This window comes from Rhea pennata, chromosome 13, assembly GCF_028389875.1.
Source record: "Rhea pennata isolate bPtePen1 chromosome 13, bPtePen1.pri, whole genome shotgun sequence".
NCBI lineage: Eukaryota > Metazoa > Chordata > Aves > Rheiformes > Rheidae > Rhea > Rhea pennata.
This window is the reverse complement of record NC_084675.1, coordinates 21645789-21667583: the sequence shown is the minus strand read 5'-3', so window position 1 is coordinate 21667583 and position 21795 is coordinate 21645789. Positions and strand designations below refer to the sequence as shown.

Below are 21795 nucleotides of genomic sequence, written 5' to 3'. Positions count from 1 at the left end.
CTTGCATTTCAGTATGATTTCAATGAATGCATTTTTTAGACTGTGATACTCTGGAGGGAAATTTTTTTAAAAAGGATGTAATGCCAGTATTTGGAATTCTGCGTTGCAGCAATTCATCTTAGCAAGGTGTATAATGAGATTTCCAATAACCGTCACCCAAAGGAATAAGCCTTTTTCTCTCATACAATACAAACACAAGTGTGCACACAGCTCATGTAAAAGAAAGCGGTCCATATTTGGGCATCATGTGCACTCCATAAAGTTCCCAGATTATGAATTTAAGACACAATGAAATTGTGCTATAAAAATACGAACATTATCTGTTTTATCTGTGTTGCAACAGTGTTGCACTCGCTTGCTTCTGCATAAAGGAAAGACAAGGTGCCTCCTCCAGGAAGATTAAAATCTATAAAAATCAAGGCTGGAACCATCCTTCTGCCTGGGGTCACAAATAAAAACCTTGCTCCTGGCTTGCTCCACTTAAAAGTTCTCCACCCACATCATTTATCTAACTGATACGTAGCCTGGCTACTGGGCTACCACAAACACACAACTAAATCACAGGAAAAAATGTATGAAAAGAAATCACATCTGCCTCCTGGTTGCTGGACACCACCCATGCAACCTGCAGGCAAATCCAGCACTGAGGACAGTAATGCTGCTTCCAAATCTACAATGCACACATTTAAACTGCTGGTAGCCTAAATCTCAGTTTAGAATAAAACTGGGGGAATATAGGCGGGGGAAATGCTGTTTAAAGAGGTTTTTATGGTGTTCCCATATTGCACTTGGAGACTATCTAAAGTCAAATGCCAACTTGGCTTTGACAGCAGAGAGCTGCTTGGTTTGGTAGGAGGACTGTTCAGGCTAACACTGGTGCCAAAAGCTTTATTTGGATGCTGGCATCATACATCTCTCAGCTCATGCCATACTACGGCTCTCTGCGCCACCCTCAACCCCCTGTGCTTCGTTTAAAAAAAAAAAAAAAAAAAAAAAAAAAACAGGGAAATGAGGTGCTGTAGCTGTTCCCTGTCCTTTTATCTCTTTCGGTCTCAAGGCTGAACCTAGGAAGCCTCAGAGAACAAGGAAGAAAGAGTCATCATGTACTGCAGCGTATTGGAGATAAATGAAAAACAGAGACGCTTCTTAGCATCAATGGGCAGTGTAAATGCCTCTACTGTGAAAGAAGGTGAAGGCCAAAGATGACTTAGAGGCAGCCAGGAGAGGGAAAGAGAGAGGAGGAATTAAGGACATGGTGGTCCTCTCAGGCTCAGTTACGGACACTCAGGGCTGCCGTTGCACCTGGGCTGTGAGGACAGGCAAAAAGAGAGCCATCAGCTCCACCTCGCCTCTCCCGGGGCAGCCCAGAGGAGCAGGACCGGGCCGAGGGTGGGCCCCCGCGCAGCACGACGACCCTCACAGGCCTGGCGCGGCCACCGCCAACGGCCGCGCCACACACAAGCGCACACACAAAAGGCGGCGGCGCCCGCCCCTCTCCTATTTAAAGGACCACGCGGCCAATCAGCTCCCGGGGGGGGAGGAGCTACAAGGCGTTAAAAGCCCAGCCGACGCCACTCTTCTACGCGCCGAAGAGGGCGGCGGGGCTGAGTGGAGGAGGAGCCAATCGCGAGGCGCGAGCAGACCGCTCGGGAGGGCTGGGCCAATCGGCGGGGCGATGGGCGGGGCCCGGCGCGGGGTCAGGCCGGGAGTGAAGGCGCTCGCGCGCTCTCTCTCTCTCCGTCTCCCTCCCTGCCCCCCGCCCCGCTGCTCTGCTCTGCTCTCCCGGCTGGGACTTCTCACCGCGGGATCCCTCCGCCGCGGCTCGCGGTACGCGCGCGGCGCCGTCTGCCTCCGCCTGCCTCCCAGCGAGGGATTACTTCCCGCGGTAGTGGCGGCGGCGGCGGCCGCGGGGCGGGACGGGCTTGCGCGGAGGATGGCGGCGGCGGGCGGCTGAGGCGAGGAGCCGCGCCGTGAGGGAGGACGCGGGAGCGCAGAGGCCTGCTCGGGGCAGCCGCGCCGCCCTCCGTCCGCCGGGCCCTGCCGGGCGGGGACCCCGCGGCCAGGCCGCGCCTCGGCGCTCGGGCCTGCTCCGGCGGCGGCCGCCCTCGCCGCCGCCGGCCGGGAGCGCGGAGGGGGCTCTCTGGGCGGCGCCGGGGCGCTGGCCTGGCGGGACCCCCGCGGGGCTCCGCCGGCCGCCGCCCCCCGGGCGTGCTCGGCGCGGCCCGGCGGCCCCGCGGGCCGGCGCGGCGCCATGGTGGAGAAGCGGTGCCCGCGGCTGCAGCGGGACGGCGTGTACCGCTGGTTCTCCGAGCTGCCCTCGCCGCAGCGCGTGGAGTTCCTCTGCGGCCTCCTGGACCTCTGCATCCCGCTGGAGCTGCGCTTCCTGGGCGCCTGCCTGGAGGACCTGGCCCGCAAGGACTACCACTCCCTGCGCGACTCGGAGATCAAGGCCAACAACCCCGCCGACCTGGGCAGCCTCACCAACCTGACGGACGAGGTGGTGCGCAGCAAACTTCTGGTGTCGCTGGCCCTGCTGGGCTCGGCGCACCGGGAGGCGGCCGGGGTCCTCTTCCGCACCCTCACTCACATCGATTCCGTCATCAACAACTACGGGCTGCAGCTCAACGAGGGCCGCACGGGGGATGAGTTCCTCCTGCTCTTCACCATGGCATCCAACCACCCTGCGTTCAGCTTCCACCAGAAGCAGGTGCTGAGGCAAGAGCTTACCCAAATCCAGAACATCATGGCCAGCTCCAGCAAGAACCCCGGCACCTCCACCCTCAACACCATGGCAACCTACCCCGGGTGCCACAAGGTGGGTACCCGCACTGCTGCGGGGCACTTGCTGCCCGCTGCCTTCACTGCTGTTTTAAACCTTTCTTCTTGCCTTTAGCAGCAGCCTTCTGGTAGTAGATGGCAGCCTAAGAGTCTGGTGGAGATCAGTTGCTTGGTCGATGGGTTTGGTGAACTGGGGGTGAAAAGAGGGGATGGGCAGAGTTTTCGAGGACTCATGCCGTTTAATGAGAGGGTGTTCCCAAGGTGATCAACAGGCAGCAGTATAATCCTTAACTGATTTGTTCCTGGTTACACTTCTGCTGAGGGGGCTGTTTTACTAGTTGCATGGCAGACTAGTGATTTAGTAGGGGAAGCAAGCATGTAACATTTCTAGAAATGGGAGTAAGCACCCATTTAAAAGTCTTTCCTTGGAAGAAGTCGGAAGAGAGGATCAGCTTTGGAAGTAGCTGTCCAGTGGCAAAGACCATCTTGGTGAGTCTGGGTCCTGTTTAGACAAATATGATGGCAAAGGTTGTCAGTTTCTGATCCTAAACTTAATTTAAAGAAATGTTTATGGCTCTCCGTCCTGAATGTGTCTGATATTGACCTTGGTGCCATTGGTTCACCATCATTAACTTGTAGTTTGTTCATTCTACTGCAAGCAGTTAAGCTAGACAGTAACATTTTAAGATGTGCTGTTAGTAATGAGATGTGTTACTGACTGTTTAAGTGCTCTTAGGCTGCTGCAAATTATGGAGTTAAATCATTGCCTTGACTGAATTTAACTAGCTTTAAACTTCAAAATAAGTACCAACTAAGTGGATTTATCACTTGATCAGTTGACAGGCGGTATTTTTTTAGGATGCACTGACTCAGTCAGCAAATTTCCGTGAAGGGATGTTACCCATCTTCTGTTGGGAAAGATGGTGTATATCTAAAAGCTAAGAACAACCCTATATTGGAATAGTATCCTAAATAAAGCTGTTGCTGCGGGCTCAGAAGAGATTCCATTGAAGGTAAGCATTAAATCTAACTGAGGCAGAAGTCAGAAGCTTAGTCTTCCCTTAAATATATGTCTACTTAAAATTTTGTTTCTTTGGACAGCTGCTTTAATTTTAAAATTTGGTTGAGTATTACTAAGCTTATTCTCTTTCCATCTTTCCTTGCTATGCCTTTAAACCCTGCTTGTTCCTGGCATTTTATTTCGAAAGGAAAAACAGACTCCAGGGAAGGCTCTTTCTTAAATTTAAATCTCTATGTGGAAAAAAGGATAGATGGAAAGAATACTTGAAAGTAGATGTATAATATAACAACAGAAGGCGCTTCCTAACAGATACTTAACTACTTGTAACTTTCCTTACACGAAAGATGTATGGACCCTGACCTTTGAAAGGAAAGATTGTAAATCATTCATGAGTTTTCACAAAATAAGTAGCAAAGAAGGTAATTACCCAGAGATGAATACCTTTTAGAGCATACTTTCATAGCCTCACAAACAGTGCACATGTTTTACGTAGCTGAAAAAGTCTGGCACTATTTAAGTCATTCTAAGATGGATGGAGAATCCATTCTTCCATTTTTTTTCTGCCAGCAGTAAATTGTACAGTACAGTCACTTGATCATTGTTATTTTTCTTCTGAACACATTGAAGGGCTATCTTTAAGAAAAAAAAAAGACTTACAGTTTTCTTAGAAATTGGCTTTGAAGAATACTGATAGCTAAGTACACATTAGTGGCAAGGGAAGGAAAAAAGTGTTATTTTATTTTATCTTTTGAATTTGCATTTTGTTTGTGAACAGATGCAAATTTTCTGTTTTTAAAATTATTAAACCGTTTAGATGCTGACAGCTGGCTAATTTTGCTACTTTTAGAATAAGAAGTTGGCTTAAAACAAGGATTGGATGAAGCAAATGGAAAAAACAATGTCTTGCTCCATTCAGCCTTGTTTAAATATGTGCAAATAAATTCCAATACTGTGGATTTAGATCTTGTGATGTTACCAAGTTATGTTGTGACAATACTTGTGTTGTAACATCACCTAGAAAAACCAATGCAGATGTCCAGAGAACGTGAGCTGCATTGGGCTGCTGCCTGCCAAAAGTTCTGTGCTCTTAGCTGTCTTCGGAAATTGGAGGAGAATTTCTTCCCCAAAGCCAGCACTTTCTCATCGCTCTTGCTGCTTTACTACAGCTTGAGCTATACTGAGCTGGTACTTGAAGTCAGCACTCTGTGTTAAATTGCATGAATGCTGCACCTAAATTTTCAAGCATTCTTTGAGCTCATCTTCTGGAAATGAGCTGGAGAGATGGTCACCATTTGAGGTCCTGAGAAACTCTGAGAAGCTAGAATGGAGTGGATGTGTAATGACATGCAAATGGAGAGCTTGTTGTAAACAAAGGTAGTTATCCTTCAGTGTTTCCCTTGTGCTGGGTGTGGGAATGGGGTTAACACTTGCATGATCACTTGGTTTTTCTATATAACTTGGGACATGTTAAAATTCCTTACAGTTCACATTTAACATATTTATTCAGAGATGAAAAAAAATAGTCAGGTGTCTGATTTGCTTTGCAGGGACAAATATCTCTGTGCTCCTTCTGCTTGTCAATCCTATTAAAATGTGGCCCAACTTTCATGTTAGCGATTTTTTTTCCGAAGGGTTGGAGTTTGCAATCCTCTTGCTTTCTCCCAAACTTGAGTTTCAAAACTTACACTATTTCTTTTGGAGAGATTTTGCTGTATAATAGTCAACAGTGTGAACAATTGATACAAAATTACTACAAGAATTACATGATTCCTCAGATTGCTTTAGGGGATGCAAAGGACTTTAAAGTTGGTTAGTGATACAAACTAATTTTTGCCATTGCCTTTTACTGCCTACTGCGTTTGCTGACTACAGGAAGGTACCCAGCAGCTTGCATAACTTTTTGCTTTAAGTTTTGCATTTTGAGGTAATTCTTGGACTATGTGAATCAGAACTACCCAGGAGAAGATAGCTGTGGCTAGTTTCAAGTATGTCAGTAATTATTAGATTCATGGTTTCTATATGTTAGGACACAATTAAGTTTTTTTCTGAAGTAGGGAAAACTACCCTCCCCAAAACAAACTACTGCTTCAGTCTCTATAAAGATGATTATTTCTGCCTCTTTTTCTGTATTTTTTTAATGCTTTTGAATGACAGGAATGCTTGCATGACTGAGTTGTGGATTCTTCAAACTTTTTTACTTGTAGACATAAGATTTAATAAGGTTTTTATGGTTTATAAAAATTGGAATAGTGCAAATTGTCCTCAAATGAAGCCGAGATACACATTGCCATTTAAAACTTTTGTTCCTGGGATTAACCGTAACAAATAGGTTATTTTTTAACTGAAAATGATCCAGCCGACAGTTTTCAAGCCATTTTTGCCTCTTAAGATGACTTTATTCAGCTGTCTGTTACTACCTTTGCCACAAAGGAGTCTGAGAATGGTGTTCTCATTAATGCTTAGAACCCAGCATCCTGAAAGCTTTTTTCTGTGCCTTGTGTATAGTGTGATGTTTAGAATTGCAAGCTGCTGCTCTCATATTGTAGAGGAGGTGAAGCTAGATACGAGGGGGAGGGGGTACACATGAAAACCAGTAGCCAAATGCTTCCTGCTATGCATGTACGTGACTAGGTGCTTTGATATGCAAATTGCCACTGCTGAAATCGGGAGGGAAATGCATCTCAAAACAGATACCTCTCCCAACATCCTGAGCCACCCATTCAGACTTCTGTTATGTTCATCTTGTGATGATAGGTCTTTAACTATGGATGAAAGTGTAAAGTTTTTATATATATATATATATATATATATATATATATATATAAAATATGTTTTTGGGGCTGTAGTGATGCTGTCTATACAGAAGCTTTTAAGTTTGTGTCTGTATTTTATATAATGACATAAAAGATGCCCAAGCTAACCTGCACCTATTGAATACTGGAACTCATCTAGTCATATGAATCTCTGCATGTGCTAGTGTTTCCTGTCAAGAAGTCTAGTATCAGTAACACCGAAGACCTACCCTGGACCAGAGAAGTTATTCATGATTCTGTTGCTTTGTATTTCTTAGAGCTGTTTCATCTACTCTTTAAGATCGTTCCACAAAAGCAGTGAAGTAAGATAATGTTTTGGCTTGTTATCACCTGCTCTGCTAACTGACTTGTGATAGGAGTTCTTGCTGACTTCAGTGGAGTTTACTGCAATGATATGGTTGTGGCCTAATCTGTAGAAGCAGGGTAATAAATAGAAGATCTGACTATAGTTTGGAACTGAGAAGTAAGTCAGTGACACTGTAGTTGTGGCTGTTTTCAGGTTGATATCTTGTGAATGGGAACAAGGGCTCTTGCCCAGTCAGCTTCCAAATTCTGCATCAATGTTTATTTCAGGCTTATAGCATAAGATGCTATTTTTCACCCGTGCTAATTCCATAGGCTCATCTAAAATTTAGAAATAACTGCTAAAGACTATCAGGAGCCACGTGGAGCTGATGTTATGAGGAGTCCATTTCAAATACCTTCAGTGCTGTTTTTTCTGCACTATTTGGTTCAGATGATTGAAATTACTCCTCAGAAGTGTTTGCACAGATTTTTTTTAATTTATGGAGTAATGAGCTGCAAACAAAAGTATTACTTGGTAGGTCCTTGCAGTCCTCACAGAGGATGTGATTTAGCTATTAAATGATGCATGCCACGTGCCTGTATGGTTTTTATGCTAGCTTTGCAGGGGCAGAATAAATTTTTAGCCTCCTAATCAACATATATTTTGTTGCTGTAGAAGCTTACCATGTTATTGGCAATTGTTTGTTCACTGATACCAGTAGATCCATCCAGGAACAAGAGAAGTTGTTGCTATATGAGGAGTGATCTTATTTTTAAAAACACATGAAACTCAACCTCAGGAGCTAGGAGTAGGTCTTCTAGCTTCCAGTTGGTGGCATACGCCTATTCTTGTATGTCCTTTGAGTATTCTACATACTGGAGACCACATGGATTACACATACCTATTGACATTCCAATTTAGAAATCTGAGGCTTCTAGTTCTGACTATAATTTTGCTGATATTCTTATTTTGACTGACTCAGATAAAATGGTTTGGCCTTGAACATGTAAAATTTTCACAAGTATGAGTTTAATGTGTAAGGGAATTGTCAAAAAGGATAATGATCTCTTGTATTAACAGTATTACTGCTAAATTCAATTTGCCTAATCATATACAGTTACATGATAAACTTGATTTTAAGAACTTGAATTAGTTTGCTTGGAAAATAGACTGTACATCCAAACATCAGGGACAGAACAGCCAAAAAACTTTCTGTTGAGCTAATAATGATGCTCTTTTTTCCGTGAACTGTTTTCCCAATTTTTGCACAGGCTGAATGAAGTTTTGTCTTAGGAGTGTGTTCTACTTCCTTACTTTTTAATTTACTCTAGCGCTTTTTCACTCATTACCTAGTAATTGTCAATTAAGCAAAACTGAAGTAGACCTCCTATGTTCTGGAGTAAAAGCACTTATTGTAGGGTGTACATTTTGAACTGTACCAGACTATAAACTGATTTAATCAATGTGCAAGCTGTGTGTAGCTCAAAGCAGAGCTAGCAGTAGGTAACCACACCTAACAAGCATTCCAGCATGTAACTTGAAACATTTTGTACAGCAGGCATCCTTGTTGGGAAGTATTTAACCATTTGGTTAGGAGTTTGTTCTTAAAAATGATTTGAATTACTTAAACTGAGATCCTGTGATCCTTTAGCTGAAAAATAGATACAGGCACTGCCTTTTCTGACAGGATATTCTGGTTCTTCTATGGGCTTAGGGCTGCAGTACTTGTAATACTTCTCTTAAATGTGCACTAGTAAAAAGGCATGTGCAGTCATCTATATTTATATGCTGTAGTGTGTATTTTAGTATTTGCTTTTGAGGATATTTCCCCCCTTAAAACAAAGGAAATAGATATGTTATTCCCAGTAATATAGGTAAACTTTCTGTGAAGACAATTTTATTGTGGAAATGCTGGATCTAATTTGAGTGTCAGTGAGATCCATTGTCTCCTTTAAAATAGGAGAATTTGATTTTGCTCTCTGGTAAAAGAATTGGAGGCAACAAGTTGAATTGAAACTGTTCTCCCTATTCAGAGTAGAAAAGAGTATTAAATCTAGCAAAGAGATGTTGATATGGTCCAGATCTGTATTTCTCATGAATGAGTTTTATACCAAGCAAACCTCTAATTTCCTTGCTCTTGCCTTGTGCTAAAATATAATTCATTTCTCTAGTCCCATTGCTATCGTTAACCAAGAAAAAGCATTTGAGGGGATAAACTTTTTAACAGTTGTGCTGATTGGTATAGGGTTGCAGTATTTTTGTAGCAAGCTGAAGTGATCCAGAAATAATAGGATCAATTACTTAAGCGTGAGATCTTAATTTTAATTAAAGACCTGCCATGTCATGGTGGTAAATAGTAACAGTGAATATTTTTCATGTATATTATGAATTATTTTCCACTGTCTTATTTTTCCACTGTAAGTAGTTTAGTTGCACTCTATTTAAGTGGATACTGAGGGGAGAGGAAGGAAGAGAGAAATGATATGATTCAGTGAGTTTGTGACTTGTCAAATTACTCCCATCAGCCTTCTTAATTTGTAAATTGTTGCTGAAGAGACTGGAGTGGCCGTGAAACGCTGTACCAGGGAAGGATATAGTTTTCTGTATAGTTTTCTGGTTGCTTGGATTATACTTCAGCATATTTTAGAATTGCCTTTTGTGATTATGCTTTCACCTCCCAAACCTGTATATGGCCCATGTTGTGGCAATTTCTGACCTATATACTGGCAACATAAGTACAATAGCTCTGAAGTCAACCAAATAGTAACATTTTAAAAGCAGATGTAAGGGAGGATGTCAGGCAGACAGGGACAAACTCTTTTCAGTTGTGCCGTGTGACAGGACAAGAGGCAATGGGCAGAAATTGAAGCACAGGAAGTTTTGCCTGAACGTGAGGGGGAATTTCTTCCCTGTGAGAGTGACAGAGCACTGGCACAGGTTGCCCAGAGAGGCTGTGGAGTCTCCTTCTCTGGAGATATTCAAGGCCCACCTGGATGCAACCCTGTCTAACGTGCTCTAGGTGACCCTGCTGAGCAGGGAGGTTGGACTAGATGATCTCCAGAGGTCCCTTCCGACCTTGCTGATTCTATGATTAAAAGACTTCTATAGCAGATAGAGCCCTGTTACACTTTGAATTCTTTTGGCAAGTTTAAGATACTTTTTGCCCCTGCTCTGGTCTATGCTTTCAGTTTTTAGTAACATACAGGTGAAGAATCAGGGATGTGTACATCTGTTCTGGGAATGTAGGGTGGTCTCTCTCTCAGGGTCCTAGCTGTAAACAGCTGTGTGCCTGCTTTATTTTGAGGTGTTTAATGATTGATTTGTAAGATTCAAATTTGATCTATCTTTTACTTTGAAAGAAAAAAATATGCTTTCTTGTATTTCGTTTTTGAAGTAGGCTTGAAGCACCAGAAGTTTAGAATAAGAGCCTTGAATTAGCAGAGCACGAGTGAACTGGTTACACTTGCATCCTGTCCAGCAGTAAACTATCATAAACTGTGGAAGATCCCATAGACGAAACGGGTTGCTGGCATGTTGCTTATTGTATTAATACTTTTTCAGTTGCCTTTTACAAAGAGTTTTCCCCTTAGATTTCAGACTTTAACTCTCAATGCATCTTTTCAGAAGAAAATCCCACATGTTCTGCCCGTCTGGCAATCTCATATAGTTAGCTATTGGAGATTGTCTAATGACAGCAACAAACATTGCACTAGCTAATGTTGAGCTCTGAATCTTATCTTTGCACAATGCATTTTCATTTGTTTTGCATGAAGGGTGAGTGCACATCTCTGAACTACAGTTGCCAGGTGTCTTAAAATGCTCCTTTTTGACTATTTGTCTTTAAAGACATTCAGACACATAGCATAATGAAATTAAAGTCCAGTTACTGTACTGTAGGTTTACATTCCTAATATTAAAGTATTCATAATTCTTATTTAGGTGAAGCATTTTTAGTGGAATTGACTTGATCTGTTACATACAATTTAGGCTTTTTTGGTCTGTCTGGTCTACCAAATTTATAATATAGCCTTGTAGCAGGTGTGTGATTATCTTGTGGTATTTAAGTACTGCATGCCTCATTTCATTCCAGTAATAGTGTCTCACAGGACAAAAGCATCCATCCAATCTATTATCTCCTTTCACTGTGAATTACCTTTTTACTCTTTTGCATTCAAAGCTGTGGGTTTTTTTGTTTTTACCAACTTCCTGTCAGTACACAGACCCTTTGTAGCATAGAAATATGAGCATTCCTAACTTGATTGCACCTGGTGCTTGCCACATTTTTCATAGATGTTGACTGTTGGAACTGCAGATTTCTAGGACAAAGTAAACACTGCAACAAAACAGCTAAACACATGTAAATTCAAGCGTTCAGCACTATTGTTAACTTTGCTAAGTATGTGAAAAGTTGAGTGTGTTTATAAGCATTCCTTAAACATCCTTGTTGAAGATCAGTAAGGCCCCAAATCTGCAAAAGGAGTAGTCCTTCTGATTTTTAGTTCTTGTAGGAGTACAGTCAGGTGCTTGCATATGTAAGTAAATGCAGAACTGGTGCCTGAGGCTATGGTTTCACAAGCAGTTGGCAGATCTAATGGCTTGCTGCTACCAAGAGGAAGACCTTGCTCAGTCCTGTTTTTCCTGGCTTTGCAGTCTCACTACCTTTAGGGTGTCAATCCTTGTGCTGCTCGCTCTCCTTTCTGGCTCAGGCTTGGCCTACTGAACAGTCTCAGGCATCAGTGACTGACATCTGACTGTTAGTAATTCAGCTTTTTCAAATGATTTGGGAGCCTGAGCCCCCTACCTGTATTGGGAAATAGTATCTTATCCACCTAAACCTGCAGGACTGTATCCTCACTTTCAGGCTTATGCTGCAGCAGTTTTGCAAACAGTGTTGCACTGTGTTGAAGACCTCGATGTTAACCTCAAAATAAGCTGCTATTAATACTTACTAATATGAAACTAACAGGATTGAATGGAGGTGATTGTTTCTTTCCAGACTTGAGTATTCCTGTTCCCTGGTTTCCTTATAAGTTACCTGTATCAGCTTTAAACGGGGGTCAGTATATGACTATGTAAAGCCCTTCTGAAAGGAGACTTCCAAGGCAAGTGTTAGCAGAAGCTTTCCTGGTATTTCCTAGGCCATTTTTGAAATCTGAATATCCTGTGAGAAGTTTTTCATGAATAATCATTTGAAGATGTGTTCCTGTGTTTGGCTCCTAGTTGCTGCTGTAGTACTTCATTTAAATTACTTTCTTTGCTTTTTTACTTTGTTCACTTTTTTGTGTAATGTATGATCTAATTTTATACCCAGTTTTATCCCAGTTGAAATATTTTGAGAGCAAGTTCTTCCCTCAGATCCTATATGTGTTGTTTTCTTAAATTATAAGTCATGTTACATATTAGTAGGCTATGTTGATTTGTTAGTATTGGCTCCATTTCAAACTAAGTCAGCAAATACTTTGCTATTAAACCATCAGTTTTCTGTGTTCTGGTTGTTCTTCAAAGGAACACATAATTGCTGTTTTAGTAAAATTCTTATGTTTGACTTTTATGAATCCTGTTATTCTTATGAAAGACTTGAATGCAGTAGGTCAACTGTTAGGCATTGTCCCTGGGGAACATAGTCAACAGTTACTGAATTTGGCTCCATAGATTTACCACTCCCCATACTCACTTCAGCCATCCCTGCACTGGTGAGAATCCTAGACCAGTCGTTACAACTCTTTGAGCTGTTCTTGTAATGGCTTTGGACAATGTTTTCTGTGAGAAATCCAAAATTGTAGAACAAATACAAAAATTCAGACACTATCAAAATTGTATCTGCATGAACTGATTTTATTTTCAGTATAAGAATGACTGCTACTTTACCCTGAAATTGAAGAGACAAGCTAGCTTTTGGTCTGGAAAATCAGAAGTTTATCAGTGAGCCAGGTGCTTTGCTGTGGGGAAAGTGGGCACAACACTAAAGTTGGGTAAAAATGGTTTTAAGAATTACTTCTGTGCCAATTTATTCTGAGTGTCGAATCTCCTAGAGTCACAGAATAAGCCTGCAGGCCACTTTGATAAGAAAATTTTTGAATAATCTAATGAAACCTTGGATAAGTACAGCAGATGGTTTTTCTTCCTATCCCACTACAAAATGCAGTATTAGAGACAGGATTAGGTACAGTGAAGACTCTTTCTATTGCTTTATCTCGGTCGGATTACTGTTTTACTTGATCAGTCTTCATGGACTGGTTATACTGATAGTCTCAAAAATAATTTCATTGGAAGTCTAAAGTCTTGTATTCACATGTCTGATGTTCTAACCGCTTAAACCCTGAATTATTTGTGAGTTCCTCTGCATTTATAAAATGTCAGTCCTGTGGTTTGTTATGGAATGTAGCCTGAATATTTAATCATGTCTTATCCACCTTTACCTTCAGCTCTTGCCACTTGAGAAAACAGGCATTTAAAACAGTTCTTGAACAGCAGATTCTTACTCTTTAATGGCATCCTGGCTTTCTCCAGAGATACAGATCTATTGTTATAGATCCTAAAAGGTCCAAAGCAATTTGACTGCTGCTTCTGAAAATATGAATCTCATTGAAATGCCCTGGTTGTTTAGAGGCTAGTGATTCAGCTCATCTTTACAGAAGGTCTTAATGGTACTCTAAGTATATTATGGATGTTTAGAGCAGAGTCTGTTCCTAGTTATTAGAAGTCCTCTACTTTGTTTTTTTTAAGTACTTTGCCCCGAGTCCAAACTGATGATGACATTGGTGTTCAGATATGGTGAGCCATTCCTTCTAGAGTTAACTCAAAGCTGAATTATCCACAGATTAGCTTGATCAAGTCCTTCCTGAGCATCTCTTAAGCTTTTATCAATGTTTCTCGAACCTTCTCAGAACAGTAATCTTTACAGTTCATCATTTATGTGATACTGTTCCTGTGTGTTTCACTTAGCTTCTGATTTAAAAAGTGGTTGTTACTTATTTGGAAATAACTTTGATTTGCAAGACTTTTTTATTATAACTTCATTTTTCCTAAACAAATGCAAGCCTTTACACTGTTGGTATGCTTAAATTGTTGGGAAAAGTTATTTAAAATCTGGAACAAAAACTTAAGGCAGACATAGACTGGTTATAACACCGTTTAGCTCACTAAGGGCAGTGCTCCGTTTGGAAGTAATCAGAGCGTTGTGATTGTTTAAGCCAAACTGAAACTGCTCTGCTCTGATGTGAGAGGGAATCAGATAGTATGGGAGCTCAGTCCGTCAAGGCATATGGGCTAAATTAATCTTTAGCAAATACATAAATCTTTATGGAAATGATTGGAGGCTATGTATAAACACAATCTAAATTTTAAATTGCATGCAATGTTTATTGTAAGAGTAGTGGGGTGGGGAGAGAGCAGGGAATAAAAGATAGGCATATATTGTAATAGCAAATGCTTGATATTTAGAGAGTTTCTGAAACCATGTGGCTCTAGTCTTACTCAGCTTCCAGTATTAGTGCAAGTATTTTATATTTGCTGATTGTTCCAGATACTCAGAACCTGGTGGTTTAAGGTAACATAGTCTCGCCTAGATCTAATTTTCTAGCTTTCTCTGTTACTTAGTTGTTCCAAGTTCTTCCCTTGCCAGCAGGATGGTGGTGTCATTGCTAAGTCCTCTGGAACTTCCTCTCAGCAGCAATCCACTGGAGCGAGAGTTTATTCAGCTCCAGGAAAGACAGTGTGAAATAAGCTCTTTGGTGAAGACTGTCTTTGGCAGGGAGATTTAATCCCTGCCTTCCTTCCCTGCTGCCCCCTCCCCCCAGCTTAAAGTTTAATTGCTAAACTTTTAAATGAAAGCTTGATAATAAATTGTTCTTATTGTTGAAAAAAACTCTTACGGAAGATTTATACAAATAAACTTTATTCAAATAGTAGACTAACAGTGCTGAAAAGGACAACAGGTATTTGTAATCCTGCTTTTTCCTGATACTCATCTTTCTGGGTTGATCTGCACATATAAACTTGTTTATGAATGCAAGTGTGCTAAGTCATTCACCTGTGCTATTGCCTTAAGCCATGTGTATATGAATATATAAAAGTCAGTCTTAAAATGAAGTTTACAATGGATAATTGCATAGGAGTAGGAAGGTACTATTTTTAACTTGCATTGTGCTGCTTTGTATCAATATGTAAGGCTTAATGATATGATGAGGAAAGCATTGTTTTAAGTGTAGATTGTCCTTCCACCTCATGGCACTGTCTCAAGTAATCAGCGTGAGCCTTGTATGCTGCAGGAAATGCTAATCTCCAGTACTAGCTACTGTGAGTAAAAGATAGCTTCTTCTGTTATGTCAAGCTAATATTTTCTTCTGAGATTTGTGAAATGCTAAAATCCATGTTAAGTTATAGTTACAGCTCTACATACTGAGATTTCAGTTAATTCCAAATGTGGTGATTGAAATTCAAGTAATGCATTAGTTAGTGTGGGCACTTTTGTTGGTCTTAACTACCCCTTTAGAGTGCTTTTTCCTCTTTCAGATACTTAAACCCTTCTGTTTGTACTGCTAATGTGACTGTTCATCCACTTCTGCTTCTCATTACCTAGAAAACAAGAGAGTAATTGCCTTGCTTATGAAGCAGGCATTGAATGTTATACTACAAGTAATAGATCTTTTTGTGTTGCTATATAATTGTGAATGCTCTTGTGGACAGCAGCTAAAGTAGCCAGTTCTGCTTTTTCTTATGATTTATGCTTGTTTCTGTAGCTTTAAGTAATGGTGAAAATATGTTTCTAATGCTAAGTGCAGTTTAGAAAGTACATATTAGTCCATGAAATCTGTTTTGATGATGCAGCCTACTGTTTGGGCAATTCTTAGGGTGTAATTTTTTATTGAAATATGATCTTGAAAGCAGGCTTTCAAATAGCAAAAACAAGATCTTTTTTTCCCTATATTAGAATTCATTCCATGCAGAAGTACTTCTTAGCGTCTTCAGTTTACATCTGTACAGGTAGATGACATAACATTAAAATATTATTTTTCCAGAGTCCTTTTTTCCAATTTTGTTGTTTGAAAGTTAACTATGGTATGGAGAGGTTAACTGTCTTGCAATATGTCTACAATTGACTGCTGTGAGACTATTGTTTAAAAAAGAATTACGCTTTAAGTGGCTTTATAGATTATCTTGGCTAATCTAGATTTGTGTGGAGCTGCTGACTAGAACAATTTCCCTGAAATGTTACTTCTGGAATATCAATAGCAACACCACTTGGTTTTAAAAGAAGCATGTGTGTCTACTAATTGCTTTCAAAGTGGTGGTCTTTACTCTGGAGGAAGGTGCAACTTTCTAGCATTATCTCAGTGTGCTATATTGTTTTTTGTGTTCTTCTTTCCAGGTCGCTCCAAGGTCTGAGACCCCCATAAACAGCGTCAGTAACAGTTTGGAAAATGTACTACATACGTCAACACATTCCATTGAAGAGTCATTACCCAAGAGACCTTCGGGGAAACACTCCAAAGGTGTGTCCCTTTTTACATTCTTCCAGTGGGGGAAAGAAAGAGTGTCTATACCAATTAACACTGTTTTTAATCATGAATGGAGACTGGAATTTTGCCGCTTTACTATTGGGTTGGATTGAGCAAGGACAATCATAGAAGGGTTTTTGTAGAAAGTTTTTGTTATCAGTGAAATATCAATGAAAAATGTTCAACAAGGGATAAGTGTGAGTATTCTGTTGGGAAAAGAAGCAAGAAAATTTTTGGAGTTTAAATACTAACTAAGCTTGGATCAAATATCTTCTCAAAGAATGAGTATCGATTCTTGGCGACACTCAATCTCTCATTCTTATTGTAGCAGTTTATTATCTTGTGTAGAGCATACTGTAGTGAGTATTGCTGTTTTGGTGAGATGATGACAGTTAAAGCATCTAAGTTTCCTCACTCTTCCACTTCTCTCTTGGTTTCCAAGAATGTGCAACTGAGAAATTGAGGGAAGAGGAGGAATGGAGGATAGGGGAGAGTTTCATTTTGGCACACATGCACAGTGTTTCTAACCCCCAAAATTGATTGTTGATCCAAAGCAAGTCTTTATTTTTTTTATATGAAGATTTCCTCATATAATGTTTCTTTGAATATGTTAAACACTTATGGTCATTTTTTAACCTAAATGTTTTACCATTCATAATCATAGCCTAGAATGTGAAAATGAAATGCATACTTACCAACTTAAGTCATTAAGTTCAGTTTTTAGCCAGGTCAGGATGCAGTGTATCATTACAAAAAAAAAATGATCTTGAACTGTGAGCGGCTATTTGTATAGAATGGCTTTTGTGAACTCTTCACAGGGTTAATAAAAACAGTGCTATATGGCCACAGTGATGCAGGTGAAATATTCTATCACATCAGGAGAACTAGTATTTTTGCCTTTGAATGCCACTTTAAAAATGTTGTCATTTAACCATATAAATTAGAGGAGAGGATGCTGTGGAACTGGCTTTGGAGTTCTGTTTCTCTGCCCACTGGTTTGCAGCATAACCTTGTATAACTATGTTTCAGTTTAACTATCTGCAAACAAATACAGTTTAATACCACTTAAATTGTGATCTGTAATTTCAAAGCACAACTTCACTGCTTGTGAAAGAGGAATTGATACAGACTGGAAATGGTTAAACATCCCAAGGAAATGTTCTTAGCTTGCCTCCACTGGACCTCCTTTTCCGTGACATACCCAACTATAATCCCAATAGCTGTAAGTAGCAATAATTTTTTTTACAGCAGAGCAGTGCTGTAAGTAGCTATTTCTCCAGCTGTAAAAGCTATCAGGATAGAAGAAAATGCAATACTAAGCAGAAGCATGGCTAGGTTTGTGGCTTTCATCTGATAAAAATAGGACAGGGTTCAACACTTTTCATTCGTACTCAGTGATTGCTGTTCCAGTACCTGAATATATGCCAGGATTAGTCATGGTACACTGTGAAGATTTATTATGTTTTTCTCTGATCTGTTTTCCCTTCTAAAATACCTGCTTAGTTTTCAGAAAATGTAGCTTTTTAATTTGTAGATTGCCTTAGTGATAGTTGGTAAAAGGAGCTGTAGAAAAACACAGCAGTTTTCACTAACTGATGTTCTGCCTTCTGGTTCACCAGAAGTAAAAATTGCTTTGGAATTCTCCTTACTCTGTGAAGATCTGTATGGTAGGGAGTTCTTCCTCTTAAGGCTAGAGAGTGTAGCTGAAGATCATTTGCCAGCCTGGGGCTGTCGTTGCACTTCTACAGACCTCAAAATTCTCTGAGCAAACAGGCATGTCTCTTATTTTAGCAGATTCTGCTAAGAATACAGCAACTTAACTTATCTTACAGTATATGAAATTCAAAGTCACATGAATAGGGGGTGGATGGATTGCTTGACTGGTGTAGTTAGTGTGATGATGGTATTTTTTAGTGAGTTCTGTTCCAGGTACCTTGAGGGCAGAATTTCTTTTGTGGTCAGAACTGAGCGAGCTGCTGAAGTTCATCCTCATCCCAACAGTAGTAGTACAGCTGGACTGTCTCAGTTGAAAGGTTGTATTTGAAATACAAGTGAGACATATTACTAAAGGTAAAATATTCTTTGTGTTTGTTTGGATTACAGGCCAAGTTCATATTAATCCACTGAATGGTTTTAATCTTGCTTTGTAGAAATTTCAGTGACATAACATACTCTATACATGGTTAGTCAATAGGCTTATAGTAGACTTGGACCTGAAAGTTACCAGGGGCTGTCTTCTCTCTAATCCACCCTTTGAATCTAGCTTTTAGCATAAAATACATCATATTTCTAGATGGAGAAATAGACAGGAAAAGTTGTGGAATATACTGCTGAATATTTAACTGTGTTGGAAGTCTTTGTATGTGCTTGTTTGCATGATTAAGTGATTAACTGGAAACATTTGTACATGCTTCATCTAGAGACTTGTGAAATGTGTATTTTCTGGATAATTAGACTGTTCTATCTGCATAGATATTGCTACATTTTTGCCTTAGGAAGCAAATACATAAAAAGGAACATTAGTTTGAAGAGTACATAAGCCTTTCCTTTCATCCCAGGTAACTGCAGGAACATTGGTAGGCATTGGTGTGCTCGATTCATGCTGTAAAGCCCAAGTTATTGTGAGCAGTGACCAGCTGGGATGCTGTGGTTAAGCTCCCCATCTCGTGGTTACTGACAGTCATATGATTATTTAGCAAAATTAACTTTTTTCTGTATGCCAATCATTGTCTTAGCTAAAGCTGTTCTTTTTCTGCATGCATCATTGGTCAAGCAGGGCGAGATAGACACTTCTGTATAGAGAGTCTGTTTTATTTGGAGTTAATACATTTAAAGTAGACATTTGTTTCATATCTTGGAGTTGTGATATGAGGAAGATCCCATATCTCTAGACGTAAGCTTGTGCAGGTATCTGTGTTTATCTGAACTTCTCTTTTGTAAAATAAAGTTCAAAGATTCAGGCTATGCTGGTGTATTAAAAATGTGGATGACATTGACATGTAAGGATGTAGTTCTCTGATGTTGTCTGGCCATAATTTGCAGTAGTATATATTGTACTTTTCACAAATGTGTAATTTGTATGATCAGTAACTTAGAATCACTCAAATGTATTCTCACAGCTGTGGTGAATATTTTAACTGGAGATAACTTTGGAAATTAGTTTTTCCCTTCACAGGGACTTGTTACGTTACACTTGTAAGCTGCAGGCAGGTTTATTTACAGATTTTAAGGTGTTGGCAGATATCACTGGTCAAGGAGAACTGAGGCATATATGAACAGATTCTTGTGTTGCATGTGATTCAAATTCCAGCAGTAATGCTACATCTTTGTTACACCTTTTTTTTTTTTACTGTTTCTAGAGTGCAGTAAGGTTTTAACTATGTTTTTAACATTGAGCCAAACACAGCAATGAAATTTATGAAGGTTGGGGGATCTGTTGCATACTGGGCTGAGTCAAGTGCTATAGTGTTGTCCTCCTTGTCCTAAGCTTTTTTATAAGAATTAGATGGCACAAGCATAACTACAGAAGGTATCAATGCCTGAATGGTTGATTAAAGTGTCAGAGATGAAACTTTATGCTTGTAATTCGGTTTGCCTGATAGGCATATAATTTCAGTGGCAGTGCAAGTGTGCAGAGCTGGTCCTTTTTTTAGGCAGGTATCCATTTTGGAGCGCAGTGCTGACTAATCTTACTTGGAGGAACCTGATAAAGGCACCAGGGCTTGTTGTCTTAATTTTAGAGTTTACACAGCCTGCAGACATTCTATTTAATATTTGCTGGTTAATGCCTTTTTTCAGATAGATGGGGGTTTTATCCTTCATTGATGTAAGTTAAGTTAAAAACTACTTACTATGCGCTTTGGTTTGCAGATTTTTTTGCATACTTTCAGCCCTTTAAACTTGAAAGGTTGAAGTGGATTCTTTCCAGAATGCGTTCCCTCGAAGGTATTGTTTTGTCAGTCACTGCCTAACTATTGCATATATCCTGTTGCTTTCAGGATGTTTCCCATACTACATGTTGGGGCAGAATTGGGCCGAGCTTTTGTTGTTCTTTCTTTGCTCTGCTTTTTACATGCCTTAAGATTAGCAAGGTGTTCTGAGGTTAAGGGAACTATGGTACAGCCCCTGGAAAAACTGTGTCAGGCAATCTTTGCTCGGTTTGCAATCTCAAGATAAAGGCTTAATATTCTACAGTTTCTGGAGAGCTACCTGCAGAACCTTTTCCCGGGAGCAAGTGATGCAGGTGATTAAAGGAGGTCACAAGTTTTTTTTTGTTTGTTGGTTTTTTGTTTTCCTTTTTAAAAAAGCTAAATTGTATTAGCTAGCAACTTCTGTTCTGCAGGCAATCCTGAGCTGGTAGCTAGGGGAAATTTGCTATGCCCCAAGATCCAGAATGAGCCATCTGACTCAAGTGAAGTTCCATTCACAGAACTAATTTGTAACAAGCTTGTGGATGTAGAGGTATTCTGAGCTTCTCTGGTAGTTCTCAAAAGAGTATAGTTATGTTAAATCTTAATAAAAAATTCAGCTTATTTTGTAAAAAGCTTAAAAAGATACAGGAATATCACATATGCTAGAGATGTTATTAATTACTCTTATTGTAATGTTCCAAAGAGAATGATTCAGCTGGTAGGTGGATAACACTACAGGCAAGTAGTACTATTAGTCTGCATATGACATTTTTTAGCAATGTATTAAACATGGTCATTGACCACAGCATATTTTCCAAAAGCACAGTGGAATAAAGTATACTAGACCAGATGTTGAAGTACAGAACAAAAGAATCTTTATTATAAATGCGGTATAAGTTGCAAAATATGACAATATTATTTTTTATAATACAGAGTAAAATTTTGATTTGTTACAGCCCTGTTCTAAATTTTCTGTAGTGGAGGTTTTGTTATAGTTTGAGATGCACATTACTGTTATGAGGCTTTGCAGGTGTTGCTACAACTGTTTTCTTCTGTAAACAGTCCTGAAGTTGGTTTTCTCCATGGGATAGGCTTTATTTTCTAGGAGGTGACAAGACTCCCCTATTCTTGCCTTCTGTACATTTAAATTTTTTCCTTCACTGTTACCACACAGAACCTCAGTCTTCTCCAAGCCAGTCTGACTTCGAGTGAAGCAACTGGTGCAATCTGATCCTTTATAGTGTGAAGCTGAATCACAATTCTTGCAACACGTGCATCTAATAAGTACAAACTACTTTTTGCAGGGGGGAAAAGTAAAACTTCTAGATGTAAACTGAATGTAGTATACTTTATTCTACAATCTGAACTCCATTTAGTACTTTTGAGCACCATAAAACTTGCTTAATTTAAATGTTTGCTATTTTTGCACCTGTAAGTTGAGGCTTTGCAGAATCTGTGTCCCAGGCTGGAATAAACATGTGCATGA

General features: G+C 40.1%; 1 protein-coding gene across 1 annotated transcript in view; it reads left to right on the top strand.

Moving 5' to 3' along the window:
• Positions 1–2251: 2251 nt before the first annotated feature.
• Positions 2252–21795, top strand: part of ZCCHC14 (zinc finger CCHC-type containing 14) — a 56334-nt gene continuing 36790 nt past the window's right edge. The window contains exons 1-2 of the mRNA XM_062586913.1: positions 2252–2815; positions 16269–16392. Coding sequence (XP_062442897.1) covers positions 2252–2815; positions 16269–16392 — 688 coding nt within the window. The remainder of the gene's footprint in view (positions 2816–16268; positions 16393–21795) is intronic.